The 14,328-nt window shown below is 39.8% G+C and overlaps 2 protein-coding genes and 1 long non-coding RNA gene across 3 annotated transcripts in view; 2 read left to right on the forward strand and 1 right to left on the reverse strand.

The window, feature by feature from the left end:
- Positions 1 to 11,368, forward strand: LOC114938915 (uncharacterized). The gene is given in 11 exon segments (XM_029313059.2): positions 1 to 720; positions 2,329 to 2,472; positions 3,450 to 3,595; positions 3,769 to 3,941; positions 4,011 to 4,281; positions 4,390 to 4,512; positions 4,621 to 4,791; positions 4,904 to 5,064; positions 5,156 to 5,406; positions 5,586 to 9,067; positions 9,069 to 11,368. Coding segments are annotated over 11 exon segments (6,099 nt in total). The 5' UTR covers positions 1 to 656; the 3' UTR covers positions 10,182 to 11,368.
- Positions 4,289 to 13,879, reverse strand: LOC146724081 (uncharacterized). Its single transcript, XR_014924213.1, has 6 exons — positions 12,045 to 13,879; positions 11,549 to 11,643; positions 10,989 to 11,262; positions 9,438 to 10,169; positions 7,837 to 9,356; positions 4,289 to 7,733 (listed from the first exon to the last, which is right to left on the reverse strand). It is a non-coding gene; the product is annotated as an uncharacterized LOC146724081 (long non-coding RNA).
- Positions 12,374 to 14,328, forward strand: part of C1q-VP (C1q-like venom protein) — a 4,247-nt gene continuing 2,292 nt past the window's right edge. The window contains exons 1-2 of the mRNA XM_029313058.2: positions 12,374 to 12,549; positions 13,930 to 14,095. Coding sequence (XP_029168891.1) covers positions 12,548 to 12,549; positions 13,930 to 14,095 — 168 coding nt within the window. The 5' untranslated portion in view covers positions 12,374 to 12,547. The remainder of the gene's footprint in view (positions 12,550 to 13,929; positions 14,096 to 14,328) is intronic.

Genomic DNA, 14,328 nt, shown 5'->3' on the forward strand with positions numbered 1-14,328 from the left:
AAGGTGGTAGTTTGAGCCAAACTATCGCGGCGCGCGTTTCTATAATAATCTCTCTCGGGAGTCGAATCTCCGAGACTTCTCCAAGAATCTCTAGACACTCCAAAATTTATCCAGACGCGACATTATCGAAATATCCCTCATTCAGATTTCTTCCCGACTGTTCGATATTTTTTATTCCGACGAAAAAAAAAAAAGAAGAACCCCGAAGAAGAAGGAGAAACCTTTTGCATCTCGTACATCAAACGCGGAAAGTGTCCCGAACTGGGACAGAACCCCACCCGCGATCCGGCGATCCCCATCGATATCCCGATGGCCTCCGGTCTCGCTCCCTCTTTTTTCGCTTCTCCACGGCTCGTTCTCTCGGTGCCTTCCCTTTCGATCTTTGGTCCTCGCTACCATCCGGCCGAGGTTTACTAAGAGAGCACGCGTCCTCCGAAACTTCAGTGCAAAACGCGCGCTCGAACTCGAAGGATCCTCCACTTGACAGAGAAGAGAAAGAGAGAAAGGGGTGGAAAAGGAGACGGAGAAGATCCTGTTGTTCGTACGGGATCTCTCGATGCGACGCTCAACAGTTCTAGGGTGATCCCCTGTGTGTCTCTGTCCGACTTGTGATTTGTCGCGATTTCGGTGTTCTTCGTCCGGGGATCTTGAAGAAAATGTGGGGTCGCGAAATAATTCTCGTAATATCTTTCGCGCTCATAGCGTTCGGAACTGCGACGAGTAAGTGTGATTTTTGAGGATAAATCTCTTGATATAGATTTTCATGATAAAATCGTTTGATTTTAAAATAATAAAGAATAATTTTTACATGTCACTGAAAATAAAAGGCCACCTTGCAAATAAACTACAAATAATGATGAAATCTTATTCAACATGTAATTAATATCTATAATAAATTTATAACATATATTTATAATTTAATTTATCTAATAAAATTCTTAAAAAATATATATATAAATAGATCGTGTAAAAAATTAGATTAAATTTTTTCTTGATATATAAGTGATAAAGAAACATGTAAAATATTGTTTAATTTTACATATCTAATTTTTTACATGATCTATTCATATATATATTTTTACGAATTTTATTAGATAAATTAAATTATAGATATGTAATATCTATAATAAAATTATAATTATATACTTTTATCTTTATTCGTCGCTGATATTAGTTTGCAAGGATGGCCTTTTATTTCCAGTGACATATAAAAATTATTTACCTTCCGACATTTTTTAAGTTAAAACATTACATATTACGATATAAAGTAAGAAACTAGACATAAATAATTTTTATATGTACGCATAAATATTACATAAATTTTAACTGAAAATAAGAAAAGCTTTTTGTAAATAAAAAGTTTGAAAGGACAAAATGTCCCGTTTTCTATGATGTAACTTCATTAAATCATAAGAGTCATAGAATCGTGAAACAAAAATAAAAATATATATATGCGCATTAATAAAGATTATGTCAATATAGATTATATACATATTTTCTATGATTTCTCGGATAAGATGAAAATTGTATGGCACATGACACAACACAGAGTTAAATAGGACGCATCGGTGCGTCCGATGCAAAAAGCGATCTTCTGCCGATTGCGTTACGACGCGTATCGGATACACGTTACCGTCCTTTAAGGTTGAATTACGACACGTACGACTGGAGCAGCTATTCTCACAAGGATGATACCATTTATATCGTCCAGTGGAATCTGTATACACTCGATGTTCTAACGCTTCTCTAAGAATCACATGACGCGATGATTCAGAACACATTTTGCCTCTTTTCTATTATTGATACTGGCCCATATTATAATTAAATAAAACAGAACGTGTGTTTTTCTTCTTCTTCATTAAACATTATTTTTGACGAAATGTTATGCAATAAGTCATTAAAACAAGTTAATTTACACAGTCAAGAATATATACTGTCTCATTTTTACTCATATTCTCCACGAGCCGCACGTGGCGCGAGAAGTGACATTTGTAGTATTTATAAAGATGTGTTTATATATGCAACGACAAGAAGTATACACGGGAACGTCACGCAACTTGACGCGACGTTTAACGCTCAATCAGTCGCGCGATAATTGCTCATGCTTATTACCTCAATGTATCCGGGACCGTTGATTATTAATCAGTCTCGCATAATTCACGGAGATTAATCTCTCGCGGATCATCTTCCGCTTCTTTCTTTTTCCGCCATACATATATATAGCAACATAAATCATATATGTATAATGCGTAACGCACCGGTGACCGATGATGTCAACCGTGTGAAACTCACTCCTGCATCGAACACGCCTTTTTAATCTGCCATCAGAATGTCCGAAGAGAAAAATGTCGCCAGTCCGAGAAATTCTCTGCTACACTTCCGCCCTCGAAGCTGAACCACTGGCCGACTCCATATGCGGCTGCACCACTCTAATGCATCAGCATCATGACGTGCGAAATCTCTCGGTTTCCAGTAAGTTTAGTTTAAGAATGAAACATGCAGCGTTAAGTATATATTCTTGCAAGATGCAGTTAAGAAAATTAAATAAATATATTCACTCCAAAAAAGTGGTATATTTAAAATTTGGAAAAAATCGCCAAATTTCAAATAACGATAACTTTGTAAATATTAAAGACAGAAAAGTTTTTAAAAAATGAAAATAAAGCTTGGAATCTTTACTTTAAGAATCTATTTATTTCACTGTTGCGAGATAGTTTATTAAAAATTGTGGAAGACAAAACGAAAAAATGCAAATTTGAAAAACAATAGTCCGAGTTTGTCAAGGCATATGGCGTGAGTCAAATGTTGCAACTTAATGGGATAAAAAGCACATAATAGTACAGAGTTTTACCTTTAAAATGCTTTTTTATTCATCTCGATACGATGATTTTTCGCCGAGATATTCGCATTTGAATAAAAAGGTAGCTTTTTACTTTAAATGTGAATAACTCTGCGAAAAATCATCGTATCGAGATGAATAAAAAAGCATTTTAAAGGTAAAACTCTGTACTATCATATGCTTTTTATCCCATTAAATTGCGACATTTGACTCACGCCATATGCCTTGGCAAACTCGGACCATTATTTTTCAAATTTGCATTTTCTCGTTTTGTCATCCGCCATTTTTAATAAATTTATCTCGCAACATTAAAATGAAAGACTCTTAAAGTAGAGATTCCAAGCTTTATTTTCATTTTTTAGAAACTTTTCTATCTTTATTATTTACGAAGTTATTGTCATTTGAAATTTGGTGATTTTTGTTAAATTTTAAGTGTACCGCTTTTTTCGAAGTGAATATATATTAACACCGAGGTGACTGTAATAAAAGTTGACAAGTCCAATTTTTGAATCAATTTAAATAAAATAAATATATAATTAATTTTAGTAGAATTTTCTGTCAATTAAATTTACATTTTCTGAAATGAATGACATTATTGATGATATTTTAGATATTGTCGAATTGCAAAAGTCCTTAAAAGAGATGCATCCGTCTCTTCAATTTGTAATCTCTATATACGATCCCGAAATGACGCTCAGAACTTCCGCCATGGTTCGACAGGAAGCTATCGCTCAGATTATTGCTGTTATTCAAGAGGTACAGTATACTTATATACTCGCATTACTATCGTTTTATTGTTTTTAAATAAATTGTTATCAAAATAAATATGAAATAAATTGAAATGCAAAAAACATGAAAATTAAATCACGAAACAATGAAAAAAATTGATATATAAATTAATTAATTAAAGAACTTTTCATTCTTTCAAGGTGGATGGCGTGGAATTGAATGTGACAGCAGGTTCCAAAGAGCGTCTTTACAATTTCGTCAAAAGTCTGAAAGACGAAATGATACGAAAATCTTACGACAAAAGGATTTTCCTAGCTTTACCCAGTAAACCGGAGGATCTGGCTAAGCAGATTGATATTAAAGAACTCGTAAAGTAAGAATTATTTTTCTTTTTTTAGGAAAATATTTTTTAATCTTCAATTTTCTATTTTTTCTATTATAGATATATCGATCTATTTACGTTATCGACGGATTATTTGACGGATGAGGACGGAGCCTTCGTCACTTTTCATCCCTCGCGTTTGATGGGGCTCTTCGACGTACTAAATACGGATAGTTTGGTGGATTTGATAAGCGAATTAGGTGCACCCAAACAGAAGCTTATGATAACTTTGCCAGCTAGCGCATACAGATTCTCTTTGAAGAATGAGGTCGAGAACGCTCCTAGATCGCAAACCACGGTAAAGGAACCCACAGCCATCGATCGTAAACAGGTGCGCATATTTTTCAATTGCATTTATTAATTGCTCTTTTAAAATACAAAGAATTTACTTTACAATTGCATTTTGTCTATCGTCGAACTAATTCGATCCTCACCGTAGCTTTGCGATGCCATGAATGATGGGGAATGGACCGTGGAACGAGATGAAGATCTCACGGCGCCTTATGCGTTTCAAAACAAAACATGGATCGCTTTCGAGGATAAGATCTCGGTTGGAATAAAGGTATATACAAATCTGCCAATTGCTCTCTCAAAAAAAATTACTAAAAATCAAGAAATAGATTGAATACTTGCTTTGCAAAAACAATCTGTACAAGATGTCTGATTTTAGACAAAATACGCGTTGCTGCGAGATTTGGCGGGTTTAGCGGTAAGAAACATAGAAGACGACATAAAAACCGAATGCGAGGAGCCACTCACGGAGGAAATACGGCGTTCTTTCACGGAGTTTAGAAGAAAATCGCGACAGGCCGTACTGAACGAATTGGAAGACGAGCTCCATGTATAACAGAGAATTTATTTATATCTCTATATTTAATTTATCGATATTTAATTTTTAAATTATTCGTTTGTTCTATTTTTCCAAGATTGTAAATTAAAATTTATAATTTCAGCAAATTCAATTCTCGTATCCTAGTCGAGCGAAAACGTCCAGCTACCGCGTGGTTCGTGTAGTAGATACTGAGGGACACATTAGAGCTGTTCGCGAGAACACGCAGACCGAGTTTGTCTGTAGAAGACAAGGTTACTTTGTTCATCCCAAGAGTTGCAACAGGTGAGATGAAATAGCTGAGATAACACGATCTTAAATTTCAACATAAGAGGGATATAAAGAGAAGCTTGTTTCATTTTGTCCCATTTCACAGATTCTATCGCTGCGTGAAATTCAATCAAGCGATAGAGGACTACTCCGTCTTCGAATTCGACTGTCCGGCCGGTTTATCATTCGATGAGCGAACCGAGGTTTGCGTCTGGCCGGGTTCCTTGCCTCAGGGTTCACCCTGTCCTGGTAGCAGCGAGATTGCTCCGGTTGCACCGAAGAGATTCGAATGCTCTCAACCTGGTTATTATGCAGATCCGCAAAACTGTCGCTGGTTCTTCGCTTGCATGGATCTGGGTATGATAAATTCATAAAGAAAATGTAAAGTTTATTTTTTATTTTAATTATTATATTTATTATCGACAATATCATCTAAATAATTCGAGAAAATTTTTGTGTGAATAAATATCCTATTTAAAATAGAATAAATAAATATTATTAAAAGGAATAAATATTATAACTTGATAAATCGACAGGCGAGTCGGAGTTAATGGCGTTCGAGTTTCGCTGTCCTTATGGCCTGGTGTTTGACGAAAGAAGATTAATATGCGAATGGCCCTGGCTGGTCCCGGCTTGCTCGGAATCTGGATCGGCTTACACCAGGACGGAATACAATTACGGAGGATACACCGTAGCGGGAAGCTCTTCGGGAAGCGCTGTCGGTGGTGGTTATATCACCGGTGGTTTACCGGAATACTCCGTCACGGGTCCCTCTAACATAGACTATTCCAAAACGACCGGCGTCCATGGAGTGAACTTTGCAGGATCCACCGCGGAATATTTCGGTAAACATACTTCCGGTGCCGGCGCGGTTTCCGGGGGATATGCAGGATCGGCTGGTCCAATCGGTATCGATTATTCTAAACCGAGCGGATACGGAAGCACGATATCTTCTATACCGACGTATACTGGATCGTCTGGTATACAGGTCGGTTCGATATCTCCTGGTACCATCGCTGAAAGTAATAGAGAATATTCTGGGTCCAGTAGTAAAATTGGCGATGCCGGATATACCGCATCTACCGGATACAGAGCCGATGGAGGATACTCTGGTGGATATACCGGAGGAATTGCTACAGGTTTCTCTGGATCTGCGACGGGAGGATATTTCGGAAACGTTGACGGAAGTCATTTGACAACAGGTGCAACTTATACGGGCAGACCTCCGAGTTATTTGGCATCCTCAGCATCACCCGGATCATCCGTCAATATTCGTGTAGATTCCACTGGTTCTAAATACGACGGTTCAGCAAATCTATATACAGGCTCCGGTGCGTTTAGTGCTGATGGTTACTCGGGTTCTACCGGCACTTATTCAGGAGCTCAACCTGGAGGTCAGCCGTTCGATAGAACCGGCTCGTCGTTTGGAATTCAATCGTCTCATCCCGGAGCTGTCGGAGGATCGACAAGAATATATGAAGGACCGACTGGATATTCTACGAGCGGAATTTTGCAAGGTTCGACAAGCTCAGGTCGAGTGTCAGCGACTGGTTTCGGTAGCGACGTCTCGAAATCCGTAACTTCAGGAATTTCTTCCGTCTCCGGGCATACGATTGCTGAGGACGGACATTTTGTAAGCGGTGGTGTATCATCTTCTGGAGTAATCGGCGGTACCTCGACAAGAACAAGATACGACGAGGAAGGATATACAGTTCCTGTGTTCTTAGTACATGGAGAACCGACTTATCCTTTGCTCAGAGCAGAAGATGGAGTGAGAGATCGTACTGAAACGCCAGATTACAGGAGACCCGATTTTGCGAGACCTAGTTTGAACGTTAGCATTTTTGGCAATGAAGTTCCTACCGGTTACGATGTTCGAAAAGATGAAATCGGTGCGTTCGTGACTGGTAGCGACGTACGAGGTACTTTTAGCGGTGGTTCTACTTCGGGGGCTGCTTTCAATTATGGAAATGTTCCCGGTGCGATCTCGTCTCCTGCCGTTAGTCAAGGTACTGTTTTAACAGGAGGAGGACAACCTGGATATATCGGGGCTTCCGGAACATCAGGATACGTGAATAGAGACGAGCTGCAAACCGTAAATGTCGAATCAGCTAGACCGGGAACTTTAATATACGGCTCGCCGACTCCTTCAATTTCCGTGCCTTCTTCGACGTTCGGTGGCATCGCCCCGGGAATTTCTGGACATACCGCTCCTGGAGGATACATAGGAAGTTCCGTTCGACCAGGATTCGTCGAGAGTTCAACCGGTAAAGCGTACGTGTCGCAAGCAGGAACAATTTATCGCGGCGGTGCCGAAACAGGAGGATGCTCAGGCAGTTCTTCAAGTGGAAGGTTGACACCGACGGGTCCTCAGGGTTTCAAAACTGATGGCGGATGCGGCATTGATGCAGGCAAATATTCGGAAAATGACCTGCCGGATTATAGACCGACCAGCGCCACTCTTCCAGAGTCTATCATTCCTGGAGGTAGAATAGAAGGTGGTGTTATTTTTGGATCTACCTCATCACAAGGTGCGACCAGTGCTGCGCCAGAATATCCTCGACCTACATCGGCCGTTTTCACACCGAGTGGATTTACGAAAACCGGCGCAACCAGGACAGGTATAACCACTGCCATCCTCGGAGGTGGTGGTAGCTTCTCAGTAAGCACGAGCGAACGCCGACCTGCTTGGAATGAAGAAAATATCAGTGAAAAAGCATTCGAGGGTAATGTTGCTGGATATACGAAGACATCGTCTATTAGCAACACTGCTGGCTTGTCTGTTACCTTAACTCCACCTGGCTATTCTTCAACAACTCCACCGAGTCGTGTCATTCCACTATCAGATACGTCCGGCTACTCGTATCCTCCACCTGGCTATTCTTCAACTCCACCGAGTCGTGTCACTGCACAATCAGATACTTCCGGTTACTCGTATCCCCCACCTGGCTATTCTTCAACAACTCCACCGAGTCGTGTCATTGCACAATTAGATACGTCCGGCTACTCGTATCCTCCACCTGGCTATTCTTCAACTCCACCGAGTCGTGTCACTGCACAATCAGATACTTCCGGCTACTCGTATCCCCCACCTGGCTATTCTTCAACAACTCCACCGAGTCGTGTCATTGCACAATCAGATACGTCCGGCTACTCGTATCCTCCACCTGGCTATTCTTCAACTCCACCGAGTCGTGTCACTGCACAATCAGATACTTCCGGTTACTCGTATTCCCCACCTGGCTATTCTTCAACAACTCCACCGAGTCGTGTCATTGCACAATCAGATACTTCCGGCTACTCGTATCCTCCACCTGGATATTCTTCAACTCCACCGAGTCGTGTCACTGCACAATCAGATACTTCCGGCTACTCGTATCCCCGACCTGGCTATTCTTCAACAACTCCACCGAGTCGTGTCATTGCACAATCAGATACTTCCGGCTACTCGTATCCTCCACCTGGCTATTCTTCAACTCCACCGAGTCGTGTCACTGCACAATCAGATACTTCTGGTTACTCGTATCCTTCGCCTGGATATTCTTCAACTCCACCAAGTCGTGTCATTGCACAATCAGATACTTCCGGTTACTCGTATCCTTCGCCTGGATATTCTTCAACAACTCCACCGAGTCGTGTCACTGTACAGTCAGCTACTTCCGGTTACTCGTATCCTAAACCAAACGTTCAGCTTGGAATTAATGGCGCGACGTCATCGATTTCACCGATTGAGAGTAATTTACCGATTTCATCGCCCAGGCCGTTCTCAAGCAATGTCTACGACGAATCATCGAGCAGCACTGCCAGCGTAACGTTCGGATCTAGAATACCAACTCAGCCGACCAATCACCGCTTCTCAACCCCGGTCTCGTCCGTAGTTTATTCTACTGAAAGTCCAGAGATTTATAAAACGACCCTCTTTGAAGCAGCTAAGATTCCAGTAGCTGTGCCGACTGTTAGACCTGTCGACACCGGTTACAGGACTAGACCTTCAAATATCCCAGTCGCAACCGACGAGCAGGTTTATTCAACAAACTGATTCGAGCGGCAAGAAGGATTATGGTGCTTCTTTATCTTCCGAATATCTTCCAGCAAAGCCGACTAAGCCTGGTGTGTTCACGTCCACCGCGAGATACGACGTACCTGCGACAACTGTGCGTCCAGGAATAACGTACAAGAGACCTTCATCGTACGAAGGTTCTTTGATCACGCCTACCACGTACAGACCTTCCAATTATTACGTCGGTCAAGGTTTCTCGACGGCATCCTCCGCAGGAAGGACTCCTGGCGGTGGTTCTCCGACAAGCCTGGGTATTTCGAGAGACAAGATTGATAAATTGATTACAAACTACGACAGAGGTACTGCAAAGTATGTGCCAAACGCGTACAATACCATCACGGCCCCTTCCATTTCGACGACATCCTCGTACGAAGTCACCACAAAGTCCCCAGAAGGCAAGGGCAAGGTCATTGTGAAGTGGAGCGATCTACATCCTCTTCTTCTAGGCAAACTCGGAGCTGAGTGTACATGCAAAGCCGATCCTTTCGCCAATCTTCGCGGCCCGGTGAGGAAGTTGATCGACTCTTCGAAGGGCAAGGTGGATCTCGCCAATTACGACGAATCCAACATCTACGTCGATTTTGAGAAGAACTACGGCTCTTCCGAGGAGGACAATTACCACAACGAATATGACAGTTTTCCGGATCAACCCTATAAAATTAGTCCGATCGAAACGACGACGAGCATCCCTCCGTCGTCTTCTTACTTACCCGTGTCTTCGACGACGATCAGAACGAGAGATTTCCGTCCAACAAGTGACGCACCCTTCCAGCTTAATCTTCGAACTGGCAAGAAACTGAAGGACTTCGAGCCACCACCGATCGCTCAAGATCTAGAAGACGATGATCCCGATCAAATAATCAACGGCGCCACCGACTGCGCCAGGCCAGGCCTCTTCAGACATCCCAGTCTCTGTAATAAGTTCTACGCCTGTCATTGGGACCAGTGGAAGAAGAAATTCACGCTTCACATCTTCAATTGTCCGATCCACTTGACGTTCGACACAAAAGCGAGCGCGTGCAATTGGCCGAGTAAGGGCCCAGCTTGCCAAGCCGACAATCTATTAGTGTAAATTCTCTTATTAGACACTTGTACAGAAGGTAGACAAAATAATGTGAATACTTGTGAAAAAGGGATATTTATACCTGTTCATTAATTAAATGTTGGGTCATCATTTGCCCCCTTTCCAGTGCAATGTTGTCTCATTCTTCCATCCGCCAATTGCCCTAGAGATGTTGAAGGAGGAAATCCGCTTCTCACTCTTCCTCAAAATTGCCCACAGTCCGATGATATTAAACCATTGAGATGCCCAAACACTCTCTCTGGCCAGCATAATTACCAAACCCAAATATCCATCATGGATAGTTTTGGAGAAGAGAATGAAAAAATTTTTCCATAGTGGCTCGATGATATTCAAATTTGGTAATTGTACTGGCCAGGGAAAATGTTTAAACATTTTAATAGCTTAATATCATCGGGCAATTTTGAAAAAGAATGAGAAGCAGATTTCCTCCTTTAACATCTGCAAAGCAATTAGCAGATAGAAGAATGAGACAACATTCCACTGAAAAAAGGCAAATGGCGGTTCAACATCTTATTAACAAACAAATATAAATACCTCTCTTTCACAAGTGTTCACATTATTTTGTCGACCCCCTGTATCTCCCTCTCGTCGTCTTCTTTGTATATCCACGGTTATATCTTTTTCTTTTGTACATAATAAATAGAGGGCGAAAGTTTCATTATAGAGGAGTTATATCGAGATCGTTTCTTAGATCGTTTTCGTGTTGATTCAATTCGAAAGATTGATTCGCCATATTACACAAACAATGAAAGACGTTGCGAGGCGCAGTATATCATTAAATATAGAACGACTTACTTTCACGCGATTCTCGGTCCTTGGATCCGATTGATAGCGTCGGTTTTGAATTCATCTTGACACCTAGATTTTCCCTCCTAAACGCGTTTGCATTGAATGGCGCCGATGATATATCTCGTTGAAATGAATCTCGTGGCATCGGAGAATGGAGAACTTGCGAGAGGGAACTTTGAAACTCGTCGAGACGTAAGAGGAAGGCTTAAAGCCAAGGCGATCGAGATGCAGGCTGCGGGAAAGCGTTGTCAAAGTGAAAGTAGTCCGTGCCTGCTTCGATCTAAATCGCGAAAAACCTTCGATTAATAATATATATATCTATATTATTTATATTTATACATTCCAAATTTATATATGTAAATATTGAATAAATCGCATAAAACACCCGTCTGCTCATTAATATATAATTATGTTAAAAATAACAATAGTGTGTTATAATCAGTACTTTTGTCAAGGCACAAAAAAATAAATCCTTGAAAATACAAAAATAAAATTTATTTTTTATTCAATCTAAAATGTGTCGTATCCTTATAAAATGTTCATTAGATATAATAAGCGTTTCTTACCACAATTTTTCATTTGGCGTAATGACATCGCATAATTGATATAATTTATGATCATTCTGAGCTTGCCTTTTTGTCCACGATTCTTCATGATATTCCTGAAAAATATTAAACTGTTTAAGTGTGATGATTCTTATCATATATTACGTTAAACTAATTATTCGTTTCTATTATTATATTATCAATCAAAAATATCATTTATTTAAAAAAAAAATAACATCGATGCATATTCTTTCTTGCAATTCCGCTTTGATTACTCTGTCATCGAATACAATTACGATTTTAATAAACAATAAATTACGTGACACGAAAATACAGTCGTTAACTGACAATCATTCTTCTGTCGAAATATTATAAAACTTCAGCGAAATTTTATGAGTCACAGATATTGTAAAAAAAAAATAAAATAGATAATTGTTTCGAAATATCATACTACTTCAGCAAAATTTTATGACTCATAGATATCGTGAAAAAATAAAATCGATAATTATTTCCTTACTTCTGACAAAAAATTATGTTTGCGCATCTTTGTTTCTCTACTCTTAATTTAAAAATTAAAAATTATTTTCTTGATGAAATAGATTGATTGCTGTTTGTATATTCATGTGTGTTTTTTTTTTTTTATTATTCTTATCATTTTGCACTCTTGGACTGTCGGAAAAAGAGTAATGGTTCTTTATTTCCAAAGTTTATTTTCCTTTCTCGCCGACGGAGATGAGAAGTTTTGTCACTTTTATCACCACTTGACCAGTCGACTTGCCAATCGACGATTGGAGAGGGGTCACGATTACCAATCAGCGAGAAAGAGAGCATTCGCCGCGAGTAGAACGGGACGCAAAACGAAAGAAAAGGCTGGCGTCGACGTGCGACTCGTTAGTTCGGGCTAAGAGGTGATATAAAAGCGTCCCGGGATCTGTCCAGGTCCGATTCGTTGCCTGTAACACGGAAGGATCAGCTTGATCTAACGGGAAACCCGTCGCTGCCACACCACTTTTTACCATCATGTAAGTTTTTTTTTTATATATGCTCGTACTATCTTATTATCATATAATTAACACGTGATTATTCCGATTTTACCAGGCATTGCTCCAAAAATTTATTGGTGAAATTTCTCCTACAACCGCATGCGCATAAATAATTTCCGAAAAAGTGAATTAATTCAGACTCTTCTATTAATAAATATAAATTGAATTTCAAAAAATCTTTTTTCTATATTCTTTTTATAGAAGGAAAAATAAAGTAATTATAAATACAGTCGGACAATGTTGGTCGATTATTCTGTTATTTATTCTATAGTAACGAAGATAGATATATTTTGTTAACGGCGTAGTTTCTGATTTGCATGTGAATGCACTCGAGAGGATAGGTTTTTAATAACATCGTAGCAAAGTACTAATCGATCTCTCTTCATCACATTACGTAAATGCAATAAAAAAAAAACGCGATAATCGTCGACCTTGCGACTGGCTTCGCTGCAGTTCCGGCTATCAATCAATCAATGTAAATCGTCTGCTTATTAGAATTCCACAAATATCGTATTCCCGATATAATATAAACACTTACGCGCAGTTGAGTTCTCTCTATATATTCAATAGGTCAACTTTTAACTTCGAGATCGTGCGTATCATATCAGAGACTATTTCATTTTGCTTATAGCAAGAGTTAAGTTGCATCATATCATTTTTTTAGAGATAAATTTTATCATCCATTATCCGAAGCAACGTCAAACTCTTCAAACTCTTTAATGCCATTCGGTCACAATTGTGCAAACTCTGCATATTTAATTTGTAAATATAAATGATGATAAATTATTTATATATAAAAACCTTTAACTGATGATTTTACGAGGCAAGAAAGCAAGAGAGGAGAATAAAAGACGCCCGCGCAGAGAAGACGAACCTGCGGACATACTTGGTCGAGAAGTAGCCGCGAGCAGTGAAAGTAGAACTCGAACCGACTGAACTTTACCGGGAATGGTCGCACCAGCGACATTAAACGTGCAGCCGAGCAAAAAGAAGTGATATATGAACGTAAAAAATTTTCTTCCACGTGACGCGTTACGCAACAAAGTATTATCTCCTGTTGCCACGCATAAATGCCTTATGTTATGTTTGTTTCGCGTAATTTCAAAGCGGAACGCTCGAGTTTTCTCACCTCCAAATCAACATTCGTGAAAATCAGAACTTCGTATACGAAATTAAATTAGTCGCCCCTTTTTTTTTAAACTTATCTGAAAAGAGACGAAAACACGCTACTTGTCGGGTAAAACTTAGAAAAATCGGAACCTAAAAAATATATTATTTGGCTCGTTGGATTTACTAGAGTCAAATCAGCTATTTAATGCGCTGACAAATATGTGCTTACTCATTCGTATATTTGAATAGGGTGGTGTGGGCGGTGCTGATATTGGCAGTGGTCGCGTTCACGGATGCTGCGGTACCAGATCCACCGGAAAACTCTGGCATCACTACGATCGGTTCCAAAAAGCTGGCGACCGCCGCCGACTGCGCCGGGGTCGTCGCCTTCTCTGCCACTCAAGGCTCGGTGAATGTAAGTCATCGCGATTAAACTGAAATTTAAGTAGCTATTATGCAAGAGAATAAAAGTCTGCAAATTAGTAGATTACCAGTCCTTTAATCAGCTTAAAGACCCATAATAAATATTAATCGTCACGGAAGGAGAAAAAAAATTACTGATTTAATGGTCCCGTCAACTCCGAGTAGAGAGTGCAATTTGAAATTTTATCATTATTGTACGCATTTACATATAAAAAAATTTATATA

The sequence above is a fragment of the Nylanderia fulva genome, unplaced genomic scaffold (assembly GCF_048542155.1).
Source record: "Nylanderia fulva isolate GAGA-0341 unplaced genomic scaffold, ASM4854215v1 Scaffold15, whole genome shotgun sequence".
Classification (NCBI taxonomy): Eukaryota; Metazoa; Arthropoda; class Insecta; order Hymenoptera; family Formicidae; genus Nylanderia; species Nylanderia fulva.